The sequence below is a fragment of the Phocoena sinus genome, chromosome 2 (assembly GCF_008692025.1).
Source record: "Phocoena sinus isolate mPhoSin1 chromosome 2, mPhoSin1.pri, whole genome shotgun sequence".
Taxonomy (NCBI): Eukaryota; Metazoa; Chordata; class Mammalia; order Artiodactyla; family Phocoenidae; genus Phocoena; species Phocoena sinus.
The window spans coordinates 68,878,644-68,893,938 of record NC_045764.1 but is presented as its reverse complement, the minus strand read 5'-3'; the positions used below and the strand labels follow the sequence as shown (position 1 = coordinate 68,893,938).

The window sequence follows — 15,295 nt, the reverse complement described above, 5'->3', positions numbered from 1 at the left end:
CACCAGAATTTTCTCTATCTAGATTCTAGATACAATATCTCCCCCCCCCACCCCCTGCTCTTTCTCGCTAAAACTAGCAAAGTAGATTTCTGTATATTAAACTCTGTCTTGAAAAATAGGACAGGGTATCCAAAAGAATTCCCATTTGTGGCATCAGAAAGCCTCTTTTTTTAGATTGCAGATTTGGAAATAAATGAATTCAAGCAAAGTGGGGTTTTTTTACAGTTGTCTAAACTTGCAATAATCAATTTTGCTTAAAAATCATACTCTATATACCATGTAAAAAGATGGTTTCTTGATAAAACAGGTTAAAAAATCAAAAGAGAGAAGAAAAATAAGGGAAGAAGGCAAATTTGTGATGTTAGATGAAATATTTCCTAGATCATTTTAAAATAGAAAGGTTGAGTATTTTCTAAACACTGCTATTTCAGTTTCCATCTTTTTACATTTCCTTTCCGCTAGGTAATAAAAGGCCTGACATACCTGAGGGAGAAGCATAAGATTATGCACAGAGGTAAGAATTTATTTGCTAGTTGTTACGTTTTGGATTTTTGCTGAAGTCTAAAAGTTGTTGCAGCCTCTTTTGTGTTTTGTTTTGGTATCAAAGCCATTTGCTAGTATTTTTGATTTTTACTACCACTCTTTGACTATTTAGTTTGATATCTGGAGCAGCAAGAACCATCCTCTTTTTAGTATGTGGTATACCTGTTACCCGGAGCTATGACAGACATAGTCACCCAGTATGCACAGACCAGATGCCCAGCTAGTACTTAGTTACCCAACCCCCAGTGTCCCAGGCTGCCCACTGGACTAGACTGTGTGTAGGCCCAAAGCCATGACTAACTGGATATGAGTTTGACTCTAAAAGAAACTCTGGGTTCTTTTAATAAAGGTACACATACACTTATCATATAACCATACCACTCTTAGATATTTATTCAAGATAAATGAAAACATATGTCCATACAGACTCGTATACACATGCTTAAAGCAGCTATATTCATAGTAGAAATAACTAAAATGTTCTTCAACAGGCAAAGAGATAAACAAATTACAGTATATCCATACAAGAGAGTATTATTCAGCAATAAAAATAACAGGCTATTGACACATGTAGTTTTGATGAATATCAAAAACACTTCTGCTGGATGAAAGAAGCCTGACCCAAAATAGTACAAACTGTTTCTATGTATATAAAATTATAGAGAAAACAACACAGATCTATAGGGGCAGAAAGTAGATCAGTGGTTACCTGAGGGTTTAGGGAGAGATTAACATCAATGAGGCATGACGGGACTTTCTGGGGTGATGAAATGTTATATCTAGATTGTGGTGGTAGATACGTGGGTATATGCATTTATCAAAAGTCAAACTTTCCGCTAAAGTGGTTGCATTTTACAGTATATAAGTTATACCTCAATAAAGTTTATTTTTTTTAAAAGATGAAGAAGTCAAAGGAAAGACAGATGGAAAAACACAGTGCTCTCGGCCATGTCCCTTTAGCTACAGTGTGCTAATAGTGACAGGTCTAGGGAGGGATGGTGGAGGAAGAGAGGAGTGGACTGGTGAAATTGACTGGCCAGCTTATGAGCCACTATATATTAGGTAATACATTCTAAATTTTAGAATAGGTATTGTTTTTTTAATTAAATTTTTAAACTTGTAAAATATACATAACATAAAATTTATCATTTTAACCATTTAAAAATGTACAGTTCAAGTAAAATTTAAAAAAAAATGAAATATACAGTTCAGTGGCATTAAGTACTTTCACATTGTTATGCAACCACAACCACCATCAGTATTCTTAAGATGTCAGTTTTGCTTTATTTGATCTGTAGATTCAAAGCCATCCCACTGAAAATCCCAGTAGCCTTTGTAGAGTTGACAAATTTTGTCTAAAATTTATAGGGAAATGCAAAGAACCTAGAATAGACCAAACAACTTTAAAAAGGAAAAACGAAGTTGGGGGACTTAGACTACCTGACTTCAAGGTTTATTAGAAAGCTACAGTAATCAATAGAGTGTTGCATTGGTGTGAAGCTAAGCATAATAGATCAAATAGAACATAATGAAGAGTTCAGAAACAGACACATACATAAAGAGTCAATTGAATTTTGGCAAAGATTCCAAAGTAGTTCAATAGGGGAAGAAGAATCTATTCAACAAATGATGCTGAACAATTGGATATCCATATGCACAAAAATGAACCTCTACCATTACCTCACTCTATATACAAAAATTAACTCTCAGTGGATCGACTTCTAAAACTTCTAAAAGAAAACATAGGAGACTATCTTAGTGACTGTGTTTTAGCAAAGAGTTTTAAAATGGGACATAAAAAGCACAAACTATAGGACTTCCCTGGTGGCGCAGCGGTTAAGAATCTGCCTGCCAGTGCAGGGGACACGGGTTTGAGCCCTGGTCCTGGAAGGTCCTACATGCTGGGGAGCAACTAAGCCCGTGCGCCACAACTACTGAGCCTGCGCTCTGGAGCCGGTGCTCTGCAACAAGAGAAGCCACCGCAATGAAAAGTAGCCCCCACTCGCCGCAACTAGAAAAAGCCCGCCTGCAGCAACAAAGACCCAATACAGCCAAAAATAAATAAAAATAAAATAAATTAATTAAAAAAAAAACCAATGAAGTTTTAAAAAAAAGCACAAACTATAAAGGAAAAACCAATAAATTGAGCTTCATCTAAATTAATAACATTTGCTTTTCCAAAGACACTGTGACAGAAATGAAAAGGCAAGCCATGGACTAAGAGAAAATATAGGCAAAACATATATCCATCAAAGGACTTTATCTAGAATATATAAAGACCTCTGACAACCTAATAATAAAAAGATAAACAATGCAATTTTTAAAAAATGGGTAAAAATATATATGCTGTCTACAAGAGACCCACTTCAGACCAAGGGACACATACAGACAGAAAGTGAGGGGATGGAAAAAGATACTCCATGCAAATGGAAATCAAAAGAAACCTGGAGAACAGTATGGAGGTTCCTTAAAAAACTAAAAACAGAATTACCATATGACCCAGCAATCCTACTACTGGGCATACACCCTGAGAAAACCATAATTCAAAAAGATACATGCACCCCAATGTTCACTGCAGCACTATTTACAATAGCCAGGTCATGGAAGCAACCTCAATGTCCATGGACAGAGGAATGGATGAAGAAGATGTGGTACATATATATAATGGAATATTACTCAGCCATAAAAAGGAACAAAATTGGGTCATTTGTAGAGATGTGGATGGATCTAGAGACTGTCATACAGAGTGAAGTAAGTCAGAAAGAGAAAAACAAATATCGTATATTAACGTATATATGTGGAACCTAGAAAAATGGTACAGATGAACTAGTTTGCAGGGCAGAAATAGAGACACAGATGTAGAGACACAGAAATAGAGACACCAAGGGGGGAAAGTGGCGGTGGTGGTGGTGGTGTGATGAATTGGGAGATTGGGATTGACATGTATACACTAATAAAATAGATAACAAATAAGAGCCTGCTGTATAAAAAATAAAATAAAATTCAAAAATTCAAAAAAAAAAAAGACAAGAAATAACAAATGTTGGAGAGGATGTTGAGAAAAGGGAACCCTTGTGAAGTGTTGGTGGGAATGGAAATTGGTGTAGTCACTATGGAAAAGAGTATAGCATTTCCTCAGAAAATTAAGAGTGGAAGTACCATATGGCCCAGCAATCCCACTTCTGGTATTGGGGTATATCCCACTTCTGAAGAAAAGGAAAACACTAATTTGAAAAGATATATGCACCCCTATGCTCACGGCAGCACTATTTACAATAGCCAAGATAGGGAAACAGCCCATTGTCCAATGACAGATGACTGGATAAAGAAACTGTGGTACAGATATACAATGGAATATTATTCAGCCAAATAAAAAATGAAATCTTGCCATGTGATAACATGAAAGGACCTTGAGGGCATTATGCTAAGTGAAATAACTCAGACAGAGAAAGACAAATACTGCATGATCTCCCTTACATGTGAAATCTTTTTCTTTTTTTGCATTACATGGGCCTCTCACCTGTTGTGGCCTCTCCCGTTGCGGAGCACAGGCTCCGGACGCGCAGGCCCAGCGGCCATGCCTCATGGGCCCAGCCACTCCGCAGCATGTGGGATCTTCCTGGACCGGGGCATGAACCTGTGTCCCCTGCGTCGGCAGGCGGACTCTCAACCACTGTGCCACTAGGGAAGCCCCATGTGGAATCTTTTAAAAAAGAAAAATCCCAGCTCATAGAATAGACTGGCGGATGCCAGAGGCAGGAGGTGTTTGGGGTGAAATGCCTGAAGGTGAAAAGGTACAAACTTTCAGCTATAAATAAGTCATGAGATGTCAGAAACAGCATGCTGACCATAGATAATAATACTATATCGAATACGTTAAAGTTGATAAGAGAGTCGACCTTAAAAATTCTCATGAAAGAAAAAAAATGTACTTATATGTGGTGACAGATCTCATTTAGACTTATTGTGGTGATTATTTCACAATATATACAAATAACGAATCCTTATGTTGTACAGCTCAAACTACCATAATGTTATATGTCAGCAATAGCTGAAGGAAAAATAAACTATGATATCCTTGGAACAATAAAGTATCAGAACTAGTTGTGACTTCTGAAAACAAACGGGTGAAAGATTTGAACAGACACTTTACTAAAAAAGATATGCGAATGGCAAATAAGCACATGAGAAGGTATTCAACATCATTAGGGAAATGTAAGTTAAAGCCACAATGAGTTACTGCTACATACCCACTAGAATGTCTGTAGAGAGTAACTCTGTTATTGAGGACGTGGAACCACAGGAGCTCTCAGTCACTGCTGATAGGAATGTGAAACGGTGCCGTTGTGCCGGAAAACAGCTTATCAGTTTCATAAAATGTCAAGCATGTATCTATATGATACATTCAACCATTTCACTCCTAGGATTTTCCCTAAAGAAAAGAAGAAAGCAGAGGTCCAGTCAGGCCCTTGTACCTGAATGTTCATAGTAGTTTTATTTGTAATCGCCGAAAACTAGACACAACCCAAATGTCCATCAACAGTTGAATGCATAAACAAATTGTGGTATATCCATACAATAGTATACTGCTTAGCAATAAAAAGAATAAACCGTTGATAACTTGCAGCAGTATGGATGAATCTTAAAAGAGTGATGCTGCATGAAAGAGACAAAGAGCTGTCACATACTGTGTGAATCTATTTACATAATTCTAGAAATTGCAGACTAATCTGTAATGACAAAATACATATCAGTGGTTGCCTGGAGAATGAAGGAAGGGGAGGAAGGGAAGAATTGCAAAGGAGCATGAGGAAACTTTGCGGGGTGATAGATATGTTTATAATCTTGATTGTGGGCATGGTCATATATGTACTCATCAGGTGATACACTTTAAGTATATGGAGTTTATTGTATGAAAATTATACACCAATAGAGCTGTAAAAAAGCAAGAAGCAAAAAAAAAAAAAAAAAAAGAGAGAAGTCAAGTTGTTGAAAATCAGTGATAAAGAGAGATTCTTAAACACAGCCAGGGAAGGGAACAGTCTCTTGGAAAACAATTCGGTAGTTTCTTTTAAAATTAAACCGTACAACTCACCAACTCCATTTCTCAGTATCAACCTAAGAAAAATGAAAACATTTGTCTGCACGAAGACTTGTGCACAAATGTCATAAGCATCTTTATTCATGATAGCCTCAAACTAGAAACAACCAAAATATTTCACCAGCTGAGCAAGTAAACAAATTTTAATATATTCGAACAGCGGAATACAGCTCAACAATAAAAATGAACAAATTGTTGATACACACAACTTGGACAAATCTCAAAAACATTATGCTGAGTGAAAGAAGCCTTATAGAAAATAGTCCACACTGCATGATTCTACTAGAACTGTCAGATTTAATCCATAGTAACACAGTAATAAAGTAGATCAGTGGTTGCCTGGGGATCTGAGGGGCTGGAGTGAGGGTGAACTTCAAAGCGGCATGACAGAACACTCTGGAGTAATCAAAACATTAAATTTTGATTTGGTGGTGGGTTCACAGGTGTATACGTTTTTTCAAAATGCATCAAACTATACACTTAAAATGCAAAACTGTAGAAAGCCTTCTGCTTTCTAACTACACTGGCTACATTTTGTCTTCTTTCCACTGACAATTAAGAAAGTGTCAGTAGGAGGTATGGTATGGCTTGAGGCGGGGAGCAGTTTTCCAGCAGTTTATGGACCTTAATCTGTGTTTTTTTAAAGACCTCTGTGTTTTATGTTAGAATATTTTAGTGTGTCAATTTCTAGGAAATAGGAGTAGCTGAGAGGAGAGGAGGAATCAACATTTCTTGAGCATGGGGCTGTGTTCTGGGGCTGCGAATAATATGTGTAATCTCACTTAGAGGGACCCATGAGGTCAGTGTTGTAAAAGGATCTGGTGGAGTAAAGGTGTTCCGTTCCATTCCATCTATAAAATGGAATCCTCTTGCCTGCTCCTAGGTTGCTGTGAGGATTAATGAAATTATACATATGGAAAACATCTGGCAAGGTGTTTTGCATATAGAAGGGCCTAACAAATGCGAATTGCCCTTCTTATTCCTTTATATAAATTGTGAGGAAACTGAGATCCAGTGAGATTGAATTCCTTTTTTGAGCTGCACCTTTGCTCCTATTATTGCCTTTCCTGGCAATGCTGATTTTCTAATCCCCACCCCACCCCCTCACACTCATAACTTTGTTAGACTAAGTCTGCTCATCCTTTTTTTTTTTTAATACATCAGTATATCATGTCTATGTTTTTTTAATTGAAGTATAGTCGATTTGCAATGTTGTGTTAATTTCTGCTACACAACAAAGTGATTCAGTTATACGTATATATGCATTCATTTTTTTCATATTCTTTTCCATTATGGTTTATCACAGGATATTGAATGTAGTTCCCTGTGCTATACAGTAGGACTTTGTTGTTTATCCATTCTATATGCTAATCCTTTTTTAAGTATTATGGCACGGAGGCTTGGGAGTCAGCCAGTTAAAGTTGAAATCCTAACTCCCTTACAGATAGGGTGTATAAACTCTCTGAGTTATTTATTCATCTGTAAAATGAGGATAATTCATGCCAGAGAGCGATAATTGCAAATTATATACTTATATAGTCGTGAAAATTAGTCAAAGTCATTAATGAATGATAGCTAATTGTAATAATGTTACTGTTTAGCTCAAACATCTCTTCTTACAAGAAGCTTTCCCATGAACCAGCCCCTTCCCTAAGTGGATTGAGTGTTCTGCCTCTGTATTCCTTTGACACAGTGTCCATCCCTTTCTTGTAAAAAATAATGATCATTGTTTACTGAGGACCTGTTATGTGCCAAGTGCTGTATTAGGTGCTTTATGCAGCTTATCTCACTTATTATTCCAAACAACCTTCTGAAATAGGTGTTTTTCCTGTTTTATAGATGTAGAAACCAAAGCTCAGAGAGTTTATATGTCTCTCTCGCTAGTCTGTGAATTTTTTCAAATCAGGGAACACGTCGAATTCATCTTTGTATCCCTAGTCCCCAACATGATAGCAGACTAGCTCCTCCTGAAAGGTCTGTTAAATGGGTGGGTGTGTGACCGACTTGTGCCAGAACACACAGGAATCAACAGTGAAGCTGGGCTAAGAACCCACGTCTTCTGCTTTTAACCCAGTCATGAATCTAGTCCTGGTTTTTTCTCTACCATGTGCCTAGTATGTGCCATGCTCTGCGTTGCTGATGGAGGGCTCACTTTATTTTCGTTGCAAAGAGAGGAAGGTTTCAGCTCATTCCTGGAATAACCAGCTTGCTTTCCCCTTCCGCCTGGTGCTGCTGCTCCCACTCTCCCAGGAATTTCTTTTCTGGCTCCACCAGTTATTGCTGTTTGGCATGCAGAGCTGCTTTGTGAGCCAGACGGGTCTCTGGACAGATGTCTTGGTGGAGGGTTCACTCCCTGCCCAGCCGAGAAGGGGGAGTCGCTAGAAGGACTTCTGCTCCAGTGAGCAGTGTGTGTGCAGGCAGCCCTGGCCTGGCCGCTCAGCTTTTCAGCCTCCTGCTGTTTGTGGGTCTTCTCCAGAAAGAATCCTGAAAGAATTCACTGGAAGGCCCTGGCCTGGAAATGGTACTCTTACACAACTCGGTTCCTTAGCCAGAAGCACAATGAGTGAACGATTCCTGGAAGCTGAGTTAGGGTGAGAATAAGAGAGAGAGACTCTCTGCCTCTGTCTTTAGGCTTTCTCACTGCCAGTAAGTTCCTCCTCTGCTCTAAATATATTCTTTCCTGATGAAATTAAAACTCCATTTCTTCTCATTCTGTCCTTGAGGAAAAAAGGGGAAGAATAAAGAGGCTTTTTCTCTGCCTCATGTTTTTTTAAAATTCTTTACTTGTTGATACTGACTTGGTGGGGATAGCTCAGTGATTATTTCAGTTAGTTTTTGCTGTGTAATAAACCACACCAACACTTAGTAGTTTTAAAACAACAGCTTATTACCTTGTACAGTTCTGTGGGATGGCAGGGCCTTCTTCTCCATGTTTTCAGTCATCCTCTGGGAGGCTAAACCCTTGGCTTCTTCCCATGACGGTCTTACGGTTTCAGTAGCAAGTATTGGTAACCCCAGTACTCAAGCACCATTTAAGCATGTGCTTGTGTCCGGTTTTTTTTGTAATGTCTTACTGGCTAAAGCAAGTCACGTGGCCAAGCCAAGATTCAGAAAGTAGAGGGATGCACTTTATCTCTTGTTGGGAGGAGCTACAAAATATTGTGGCCAGTTTTTTCACTCTGTCACAGTGATAGAAGTTCAGGGTTCTAATGCTGACTATGCTACTTACTGTGTAACCTTGGGCGAGTAATTTAACTTCTCCAAACCTCAGAAAAGTGGAGAAAATAAAGCCTACTTAAAGGTTGTGAGGATTGAGATAACGCCTGCAAAGCACTTAGAATAGTGCTTGACACATGTTAGCTGCTGCTTAGCAGATGAATGAGTAGGTTTTTATGACTGCCAACAACAGAAACCAGCCTAACTTGGTTTAGGCTTCTCAAAACATATTCACTGGAAGGAGCCTGGAAAAGTCTAGAGAAGCCTTTGAAAAGCTGAACCCCCAGACTGTGTTGGGATAGGGACCAGGGAGGGCTCCTCTGGTTTGGGTGGCTGGGTCACTCAGGCAGAAAAGCAGCTGCCCGAGTCCACGGCTCCCGCAGGGATGCTGCTACTGGGCCAGCGGGCCCTTCTTCGCCTCACTGGGCGGGGGGGGGGGGGGCGGCTGCAGGCTGAGTCACCTCCCACAGGGGGCCACCATGACTGCCCCTAAGCGTACGCTCCCACGACAGTCATGCAAGTATCAAGCGACCATCCCTTCCTACTGAGTGTGGGTACGGGTTGGCACATCCGTGGGCAAAGGTGAGAGGATTTTAAATTATTAGGTTGAAAGTGATGTCTAGGTGTGCCCTGTTCTAAGTAAAACTAATGTACAAAAGTAACTTTTAGCACAAGTTGCCCTAGGGGCACTTCTTTGCTTTTTCAAAACATTCACTAGAGGAATTTTCAAATCCAATTTCTCACAGACTCTTCAAGAAGGCAAGCAAATTATATCAGTTTGATTCAAACTTTTTTTTTAGGGGGTGGGAATATGTCAGTGATACAAAATTAGGCATACCTGCACTTACAGATTACTTTTTAAGTGAGAGGAAGTACAATAATGGTATTTGGGGGGTGAGCAACTGTTTTCAGGTACCGTTTAGGTCCTGTTTTTCCAGCTAGGTAGTAGCCTCTTGAAAGTTTTTCAGTTTCCTTTCTCCGACCAGGTGAGCGTGTCCTGGTGCTAGTGAGCTGCACTGCTGTGAGTGTGCCTGTGGCTGCCTTTCCTATGTTTCTGATGTGTCCATGCTGTATGGGAACCCGGAGATCAGGAGGTTCTCACTCTGGTTCCTGAAGTGCTTGGTCTCTGCCATCGCGGAACAGGACTTCTTGGGCAGGACAAGTAGAGGCAGTATTCCCCGTGTCTGAAGTTGTGGCCAGCTATTCTGGATTTCATCCATGGTGAAGCGGTCCACTGTGATCTGCCTTGGTGTCGTGCGGACATTGTATTCTGTTTCCTCCGGGTGTACAAAGGGAGCAGCCGTCTGTGCGGCTCAGCCTGGTGTGCGTGGCTTATGGGCTGTTGGTCGGGAGGTGGGGATTAGATCTGTGGTCCCTCTGGGAGTGTACGTTTTTTCTGAAATCTCTGGGTGACAGTCTGGTGGATAGTCGTGGGTAGGTACACACACATGTTCCTCTGTGTTTACTTGCCCTTCTCGTAGACATTTCCCCCATCAAAAAAAAGTTAATTTGTATTGTAAAATATTCACTGAATACCTACCAAGTGCAAGGTACTGGGTGAATCACTGCAGAGGGCATAAAGATGGCTCATAAATGACTTGTGTCCTCTGGGGGCTTAGAGTCTAACAGGGGAAAAGAGACATATCTGTAAGTGATTCTAACGCGTGCGTGGTGGAGCACAGCCAGTGTCATTGTTTTGTGCATGAATCGCCATGCTGCCAGCTGTCAAAAAGAATCTGATGTGATATAATTAGTCAGGATTCTTTGGCTGTGTCAGGCACCTAACTCAAGATTACTTAATCAAAAGAGGGAGTGCATTGGCTTGAGTTACCAGGAGGTCCAAAGGCAGGGATGAATATGGGGTTGAAATGATAGCCTCAGGACTCTGGTCACCTCTTGGCTTTACTCCTCCTTACATGGGCTTCCTTTTCAGTCAGATTCTCTCCACTGGGGGCAGCACGGACCTCACTAGCCCGATACTTCTAGTCCTTAGTGCTCTGTATCCCAGAGAAAGCTCCGCCCAGCCTCCTCAGCATCTAGGTCAGCGCTTGAATCACTCGTTGGCTCTGCTTGGAGACCCCGCCCAGTCCTGGACCATTTGTTGTGTCCAGGGGACTAGAGTAGTGTGGTGGGCCATCCTGAGTTACGAAACCACCTCTGGGGCAGGATTGATGGGGTCCCTTCATTGGCACCCTAGCAGGAACACTCGCTATTGTGGAGGAGCATATCCCAAATGAAAAAGAGGAGTTCTATAACTAGACGATGGGAGGAACAGATTCTGAAAGCAAGCAAATTACGGTGAAAAAAGTTGTCCCACTATAGATAATACTAAGCATTGGGTCAGAAAGACAGAAAACTGCTAACACAGGATCAAAACAATAATTAAGCGTTTAAGGCAGGGGTGGGCAAAATGGGCAGCGCACAGCCTGCTGGCTATTTTTGTATGGCCTGCAAGCTAAGATTTGTTTTTCAGAATTTTGTGACACATGATAATTATGTGAAATTCAAATTTCGGTGTCCATCAAGACGTTTTATTGGAACACAGCCAGGCTTATTTTAAGTGTTGTCTGAGGCTGCTTTTGTGCTGTAATGGCAGAGTTGAATAGTTGCTTGTGAAAGAGATTGTGTGGCCCTCAAAGCCTTAAAATATTTTCTCTCTGGTCCTTTTACAGAAGAAGCTTCCTGACCACTGAGTTAAGGGGAAGAAGAATCCCCCAACTGAGAAAGCTTTAGAATTTAAGCACAAAAGTCAGCTGTGAGTTGATTAACTTGAGGTGCTTCATGAAATCGGTGTATGACATGGGTAGGAGAGAGGGTATTTCCCCGATCCTGGAGCTCTGGGAGGGCTTAGCTCCAAAGGTTTCTGTGTAGTCTTTCCACTTACTGTGGCAGGAGGTCAGAGGTCTAGTTCAACCAAAGCTGACCTAAGTAGTTAGGCTATGAGTTAAGGTGTGTATGGGGGGGCTCAGATGCAGCTGTGCTTCATGCCATTTAAAGCAGTGATTTGCATTGCCAGCCCACCATGCTTCTTAGCCCCCTGTCATTATCAAGATCTTGTTTTGGGACTTCCCTCGTGGTCCAGTGGGTAAGACTCCATGCTCCCAATGCAGGGGACCCGGGTTTGATCCCCGGTCAGGGAACTAGATCCCGCATGCATGCTGCAACTAACAGTTTGCATTGCCGCAACTAACAGTCCTCATGCCCCAACTAAGAAGCCTGCATGTTGCAACTAAGAAGTCCACATGCCACAATTAAGAGTCCACGTGCCGCAACTAAAAAAGATTCCCTCATGCCGCAACTAAAAGATCCCAGGTGGCGCAACTAAGACTTCGGTGCAGCCAAAATAAATAAATAAACAAACAAACAAAAAATCTTGTTTTGATTAAGACCCTGAAGAAGCATTATGTGATTTAGATCAATGCAGAGTTCATACAACTTAGCTGGTGAATAATTTCTGCCTTGGAGTTGCTGGCAGATGAAGAGCAGTAAATGCTGAGAACAGTGTTAAATTAAGTCTCAGCTTATTTTTCTCTAACTTTTGTCAGATGAAGCGGTGTGTAATCTCCCTGATCTTTATGCCCAGCACTGAATTAGTGGCCTGGGCTGTAGTGTACCGAGAAAGCTGGCCTGAGGGGACGCCCAGCCAGACTGTGATTGGAGCAAGCTGCGATGGTTCTCTGCAGAGCTAGAGTCGTTTGTACCTTGGGACCTTCCGGCTCCGAGGACCCTCCAAAAGAGTTCCTAATTGCCCGGGATGAAGAGTTTTGTGAAAACAGGGAGCTCTCAGGTCAGGATGAGATTTAAGCCCTCTGCAGAGACTATGAGAGTGTTTTTGGATCCTAGGCCTGGGGACAGCTGGGAGTCTCCGAGGCACTTCGAGGGACCCCAGCAACAGCCTCCAGAGGAACAGGGTCCTCACAACAGTCAGGATTTCAACCTCTAAAGTCTTCCTCTCCCTTCATTCAGACTTGCCATTGGCGCCGATAGGCAAGATTTGAAGTGGCCCAAGTTTGTTTTTGTTTTGTTGTTTTACAAGCTGTTGGTGGCAGACGCGCATGTAATGAGTTTCTGAGTGGCTGCTTCAGTGACCCTTGCAAGGCACTGTCCTCCCTGCCAGAGCTTTCCTGGCATCCTGCCAGCCAGGCTTCCCTGAGGAGAGTCAGGGTGGCCCCTGAGGCTGCGCACAGGGCTCTGTCCTGAGCACAGTCCCTGTCCGTGTGTGGCAGGGGAGTGTCATCTGAGCCTCAACCCATAGGTTGCCCGTGGTGTCCAGCGGGTGGCCTTGGCTACACGTCTGCTTCCTTTGCCCGCCACTCTCATCCCCCAGCCGTGTGTTGACAGCCTCAAGGGGGCAGTGAATTTACAGGGAGAACAGATTTCTTTGGACTCTGTCTAGACTGCCCCACCTTACAGATGGAGAGAAACAGAGTGGCTGATTAATAGCTGGAATCCAGTATGTGGTCTCTGGTTAGAAATGTGAGTCACGGGGCTTCCCTGGTGGCACAGTGGTTGAGAGTCCGCCTGCCGATGCAGGGGACACGGGTTCGTGCCCCGGTCCGGGAAGATCCCATGTGCCGCGGAGCGGCTGGGCCCGTGAGCCATGGCCGCTGAGCCTGCGCTTCCGGAGCCTGTGCTCCACAACGGGAGAGGCCACAACAGTGAGAGGCCCGCGTACTGCAAAAAAAAAAAAATGTGAGTCATGTTCTCTAGAATTACCTCAGTGCTAGACCCACAGCGATGGATTATGCCTCCAGACAAGTTTGTTTCTTAGCATCTCAAGTGAGGCAGATGGGACGCTGGAGGAGGGAAAGCGCTTCCTCAGATCCCTTTCGGGAAGCATCGTGGAGGAGGTGGTATTTGGGCTGAGCTCTGAAGCATAGGGAGAAGTTACGCAAGTGACAGTGTCAGTGAAAGGAATTCCAGGTAGAGGGAAACACATGAGTCATGATGACACACAGGCAGGGAAACATAGATATATGTCCTTGCAGGAAATAGCAGGTCGTTCAGGGTGTTTAGAACAAAGGATTCCTGGTGGTAATTGGTGGGAGTTAAGTGAGAATTAGTTGAAGCGATTGAGGAGGATCTTCCCCGCCATGTGCAGGGACTGGATTTTAGCCTGGACAGTGAGGAGCTGAGGGGCACTCCTGCACAGGGAAGGGAGGCGGGAGGCAAGCTGTCCTTGGAGGAGGAGGCCTCTGGCTGCTGCAGCTAAGGTGAGGCGAGAGGGGAGAGAGGTCAGTTAGGTGGCTGTTGACATGGTTCCGGAAGAAAGAATGTGGGTCTGAGTCAGGGTTAGTCACCGAGTGGAGGGTGAAGAGGACACAGGTTGGGAGAGATTATCCTGCAAAGCCCCTGAGACCAGAGGCCAGGTCCTGGTATGGATGGATGGGGAAGGCAAGGGAAGGAAGCCGCAAGGTTTGCCCCATGGCCCTCCCCAAGGCGGGTGGTGGAAGGGACCCAAGGCCTAAGGCTGTGCCTCTTCACTCTAGGAAAGACCTGCTACCCTAGGCTGAGAGGTGATCCCGGCAGAGCTGTGTCCTGTTCCTTCTCACATCACAAAGCCTCATTTCTAAGGGAAACTCGGGGCTGGGGGTACTGCCGCTCTCCCCAGTTACAGATAACTTCCTGAGGAGGACTGTGGGCCCAGGAGAAGGGGCAGATTTTGTTAACCACTGCCCTAGCAAGGTGGAGCCCAGCTCACCATGCCCAACGCTACAGAGTGACAACGTAGTCTATTGGAGTGTCTCAGCTTGAGGGTGGGAACCAGCATTAGGCTTAACAGCACCGGGTTAATTAGAAACAAACATGGTGGGATTTGCTTTTTCCATTTGGAAACAACATGTTTCAAAATTTATTGTTGGAGGTGCCTGCCGCCTTGTGAAGTGTATGCGGTGCTGTCATTGGCTGGTAGTGGCAGGCAGTGAGTCCTCAGAAAGCTGCTACCCACCAAGTGGCCTCAGAGCCACTACTTCCCTTTCCCTTTAGCGTCCTGGCTGCAGACAGAAGCTCATGGAAGGTTCCCTCAGGCTCGGCCATTGGCTCCCTGAGTGATCCTGTCAGAGTCCCTCATCACTTCTGAGCCTTACCTTCATTCATTTAGTGGTAATCTTGCTTCCTTCTCCATCTCCTGGAACTGTCCTCAGGACCAGATGAAGAGGAAACTCGTGGACCATGTATGTGTAACAGAGTCAAGTTTGTGGCGTTTAAAAGCACATTGAGGGGCTTCCCTGGTGGTGCAGTGGTTGAGAGTCCGCCTGCCGATGCAGGGGACACGGGTTCGTGCCCCAGTCCAGGAAGATCCCACATGCCGCGGAGCGGCTGGGCCCGTGAGCCATGGCCGCTAAGCCTGCGCGTCCGGAGCCTGTGCTCCGCAACGGGAGAGGCCACAACAGTGAGAGGCCCGCGTACCGCAAAAAAAACAAACAAACAAAATTT

General features: G+C 43.4%; 1 protein-coding gene across 1 annotated transcript in view; it reads left to right on the top strand.

Moving 5' to 3' along the window:
* MAP2K1 (mitogen-activated protein kinase kinase 1) overlaps positions 1–15,295 on the top strand; it is an 80,146-nt gene that overhangs the window by 44,006 nt on the left and 20,845 nt on the right. The window contains 1 exon segment of the mRNA XM_032619978.1: positions 463–514. Coding sequence (XP_032475869.1) covers positions 463–514 — 52 coding nt within the window.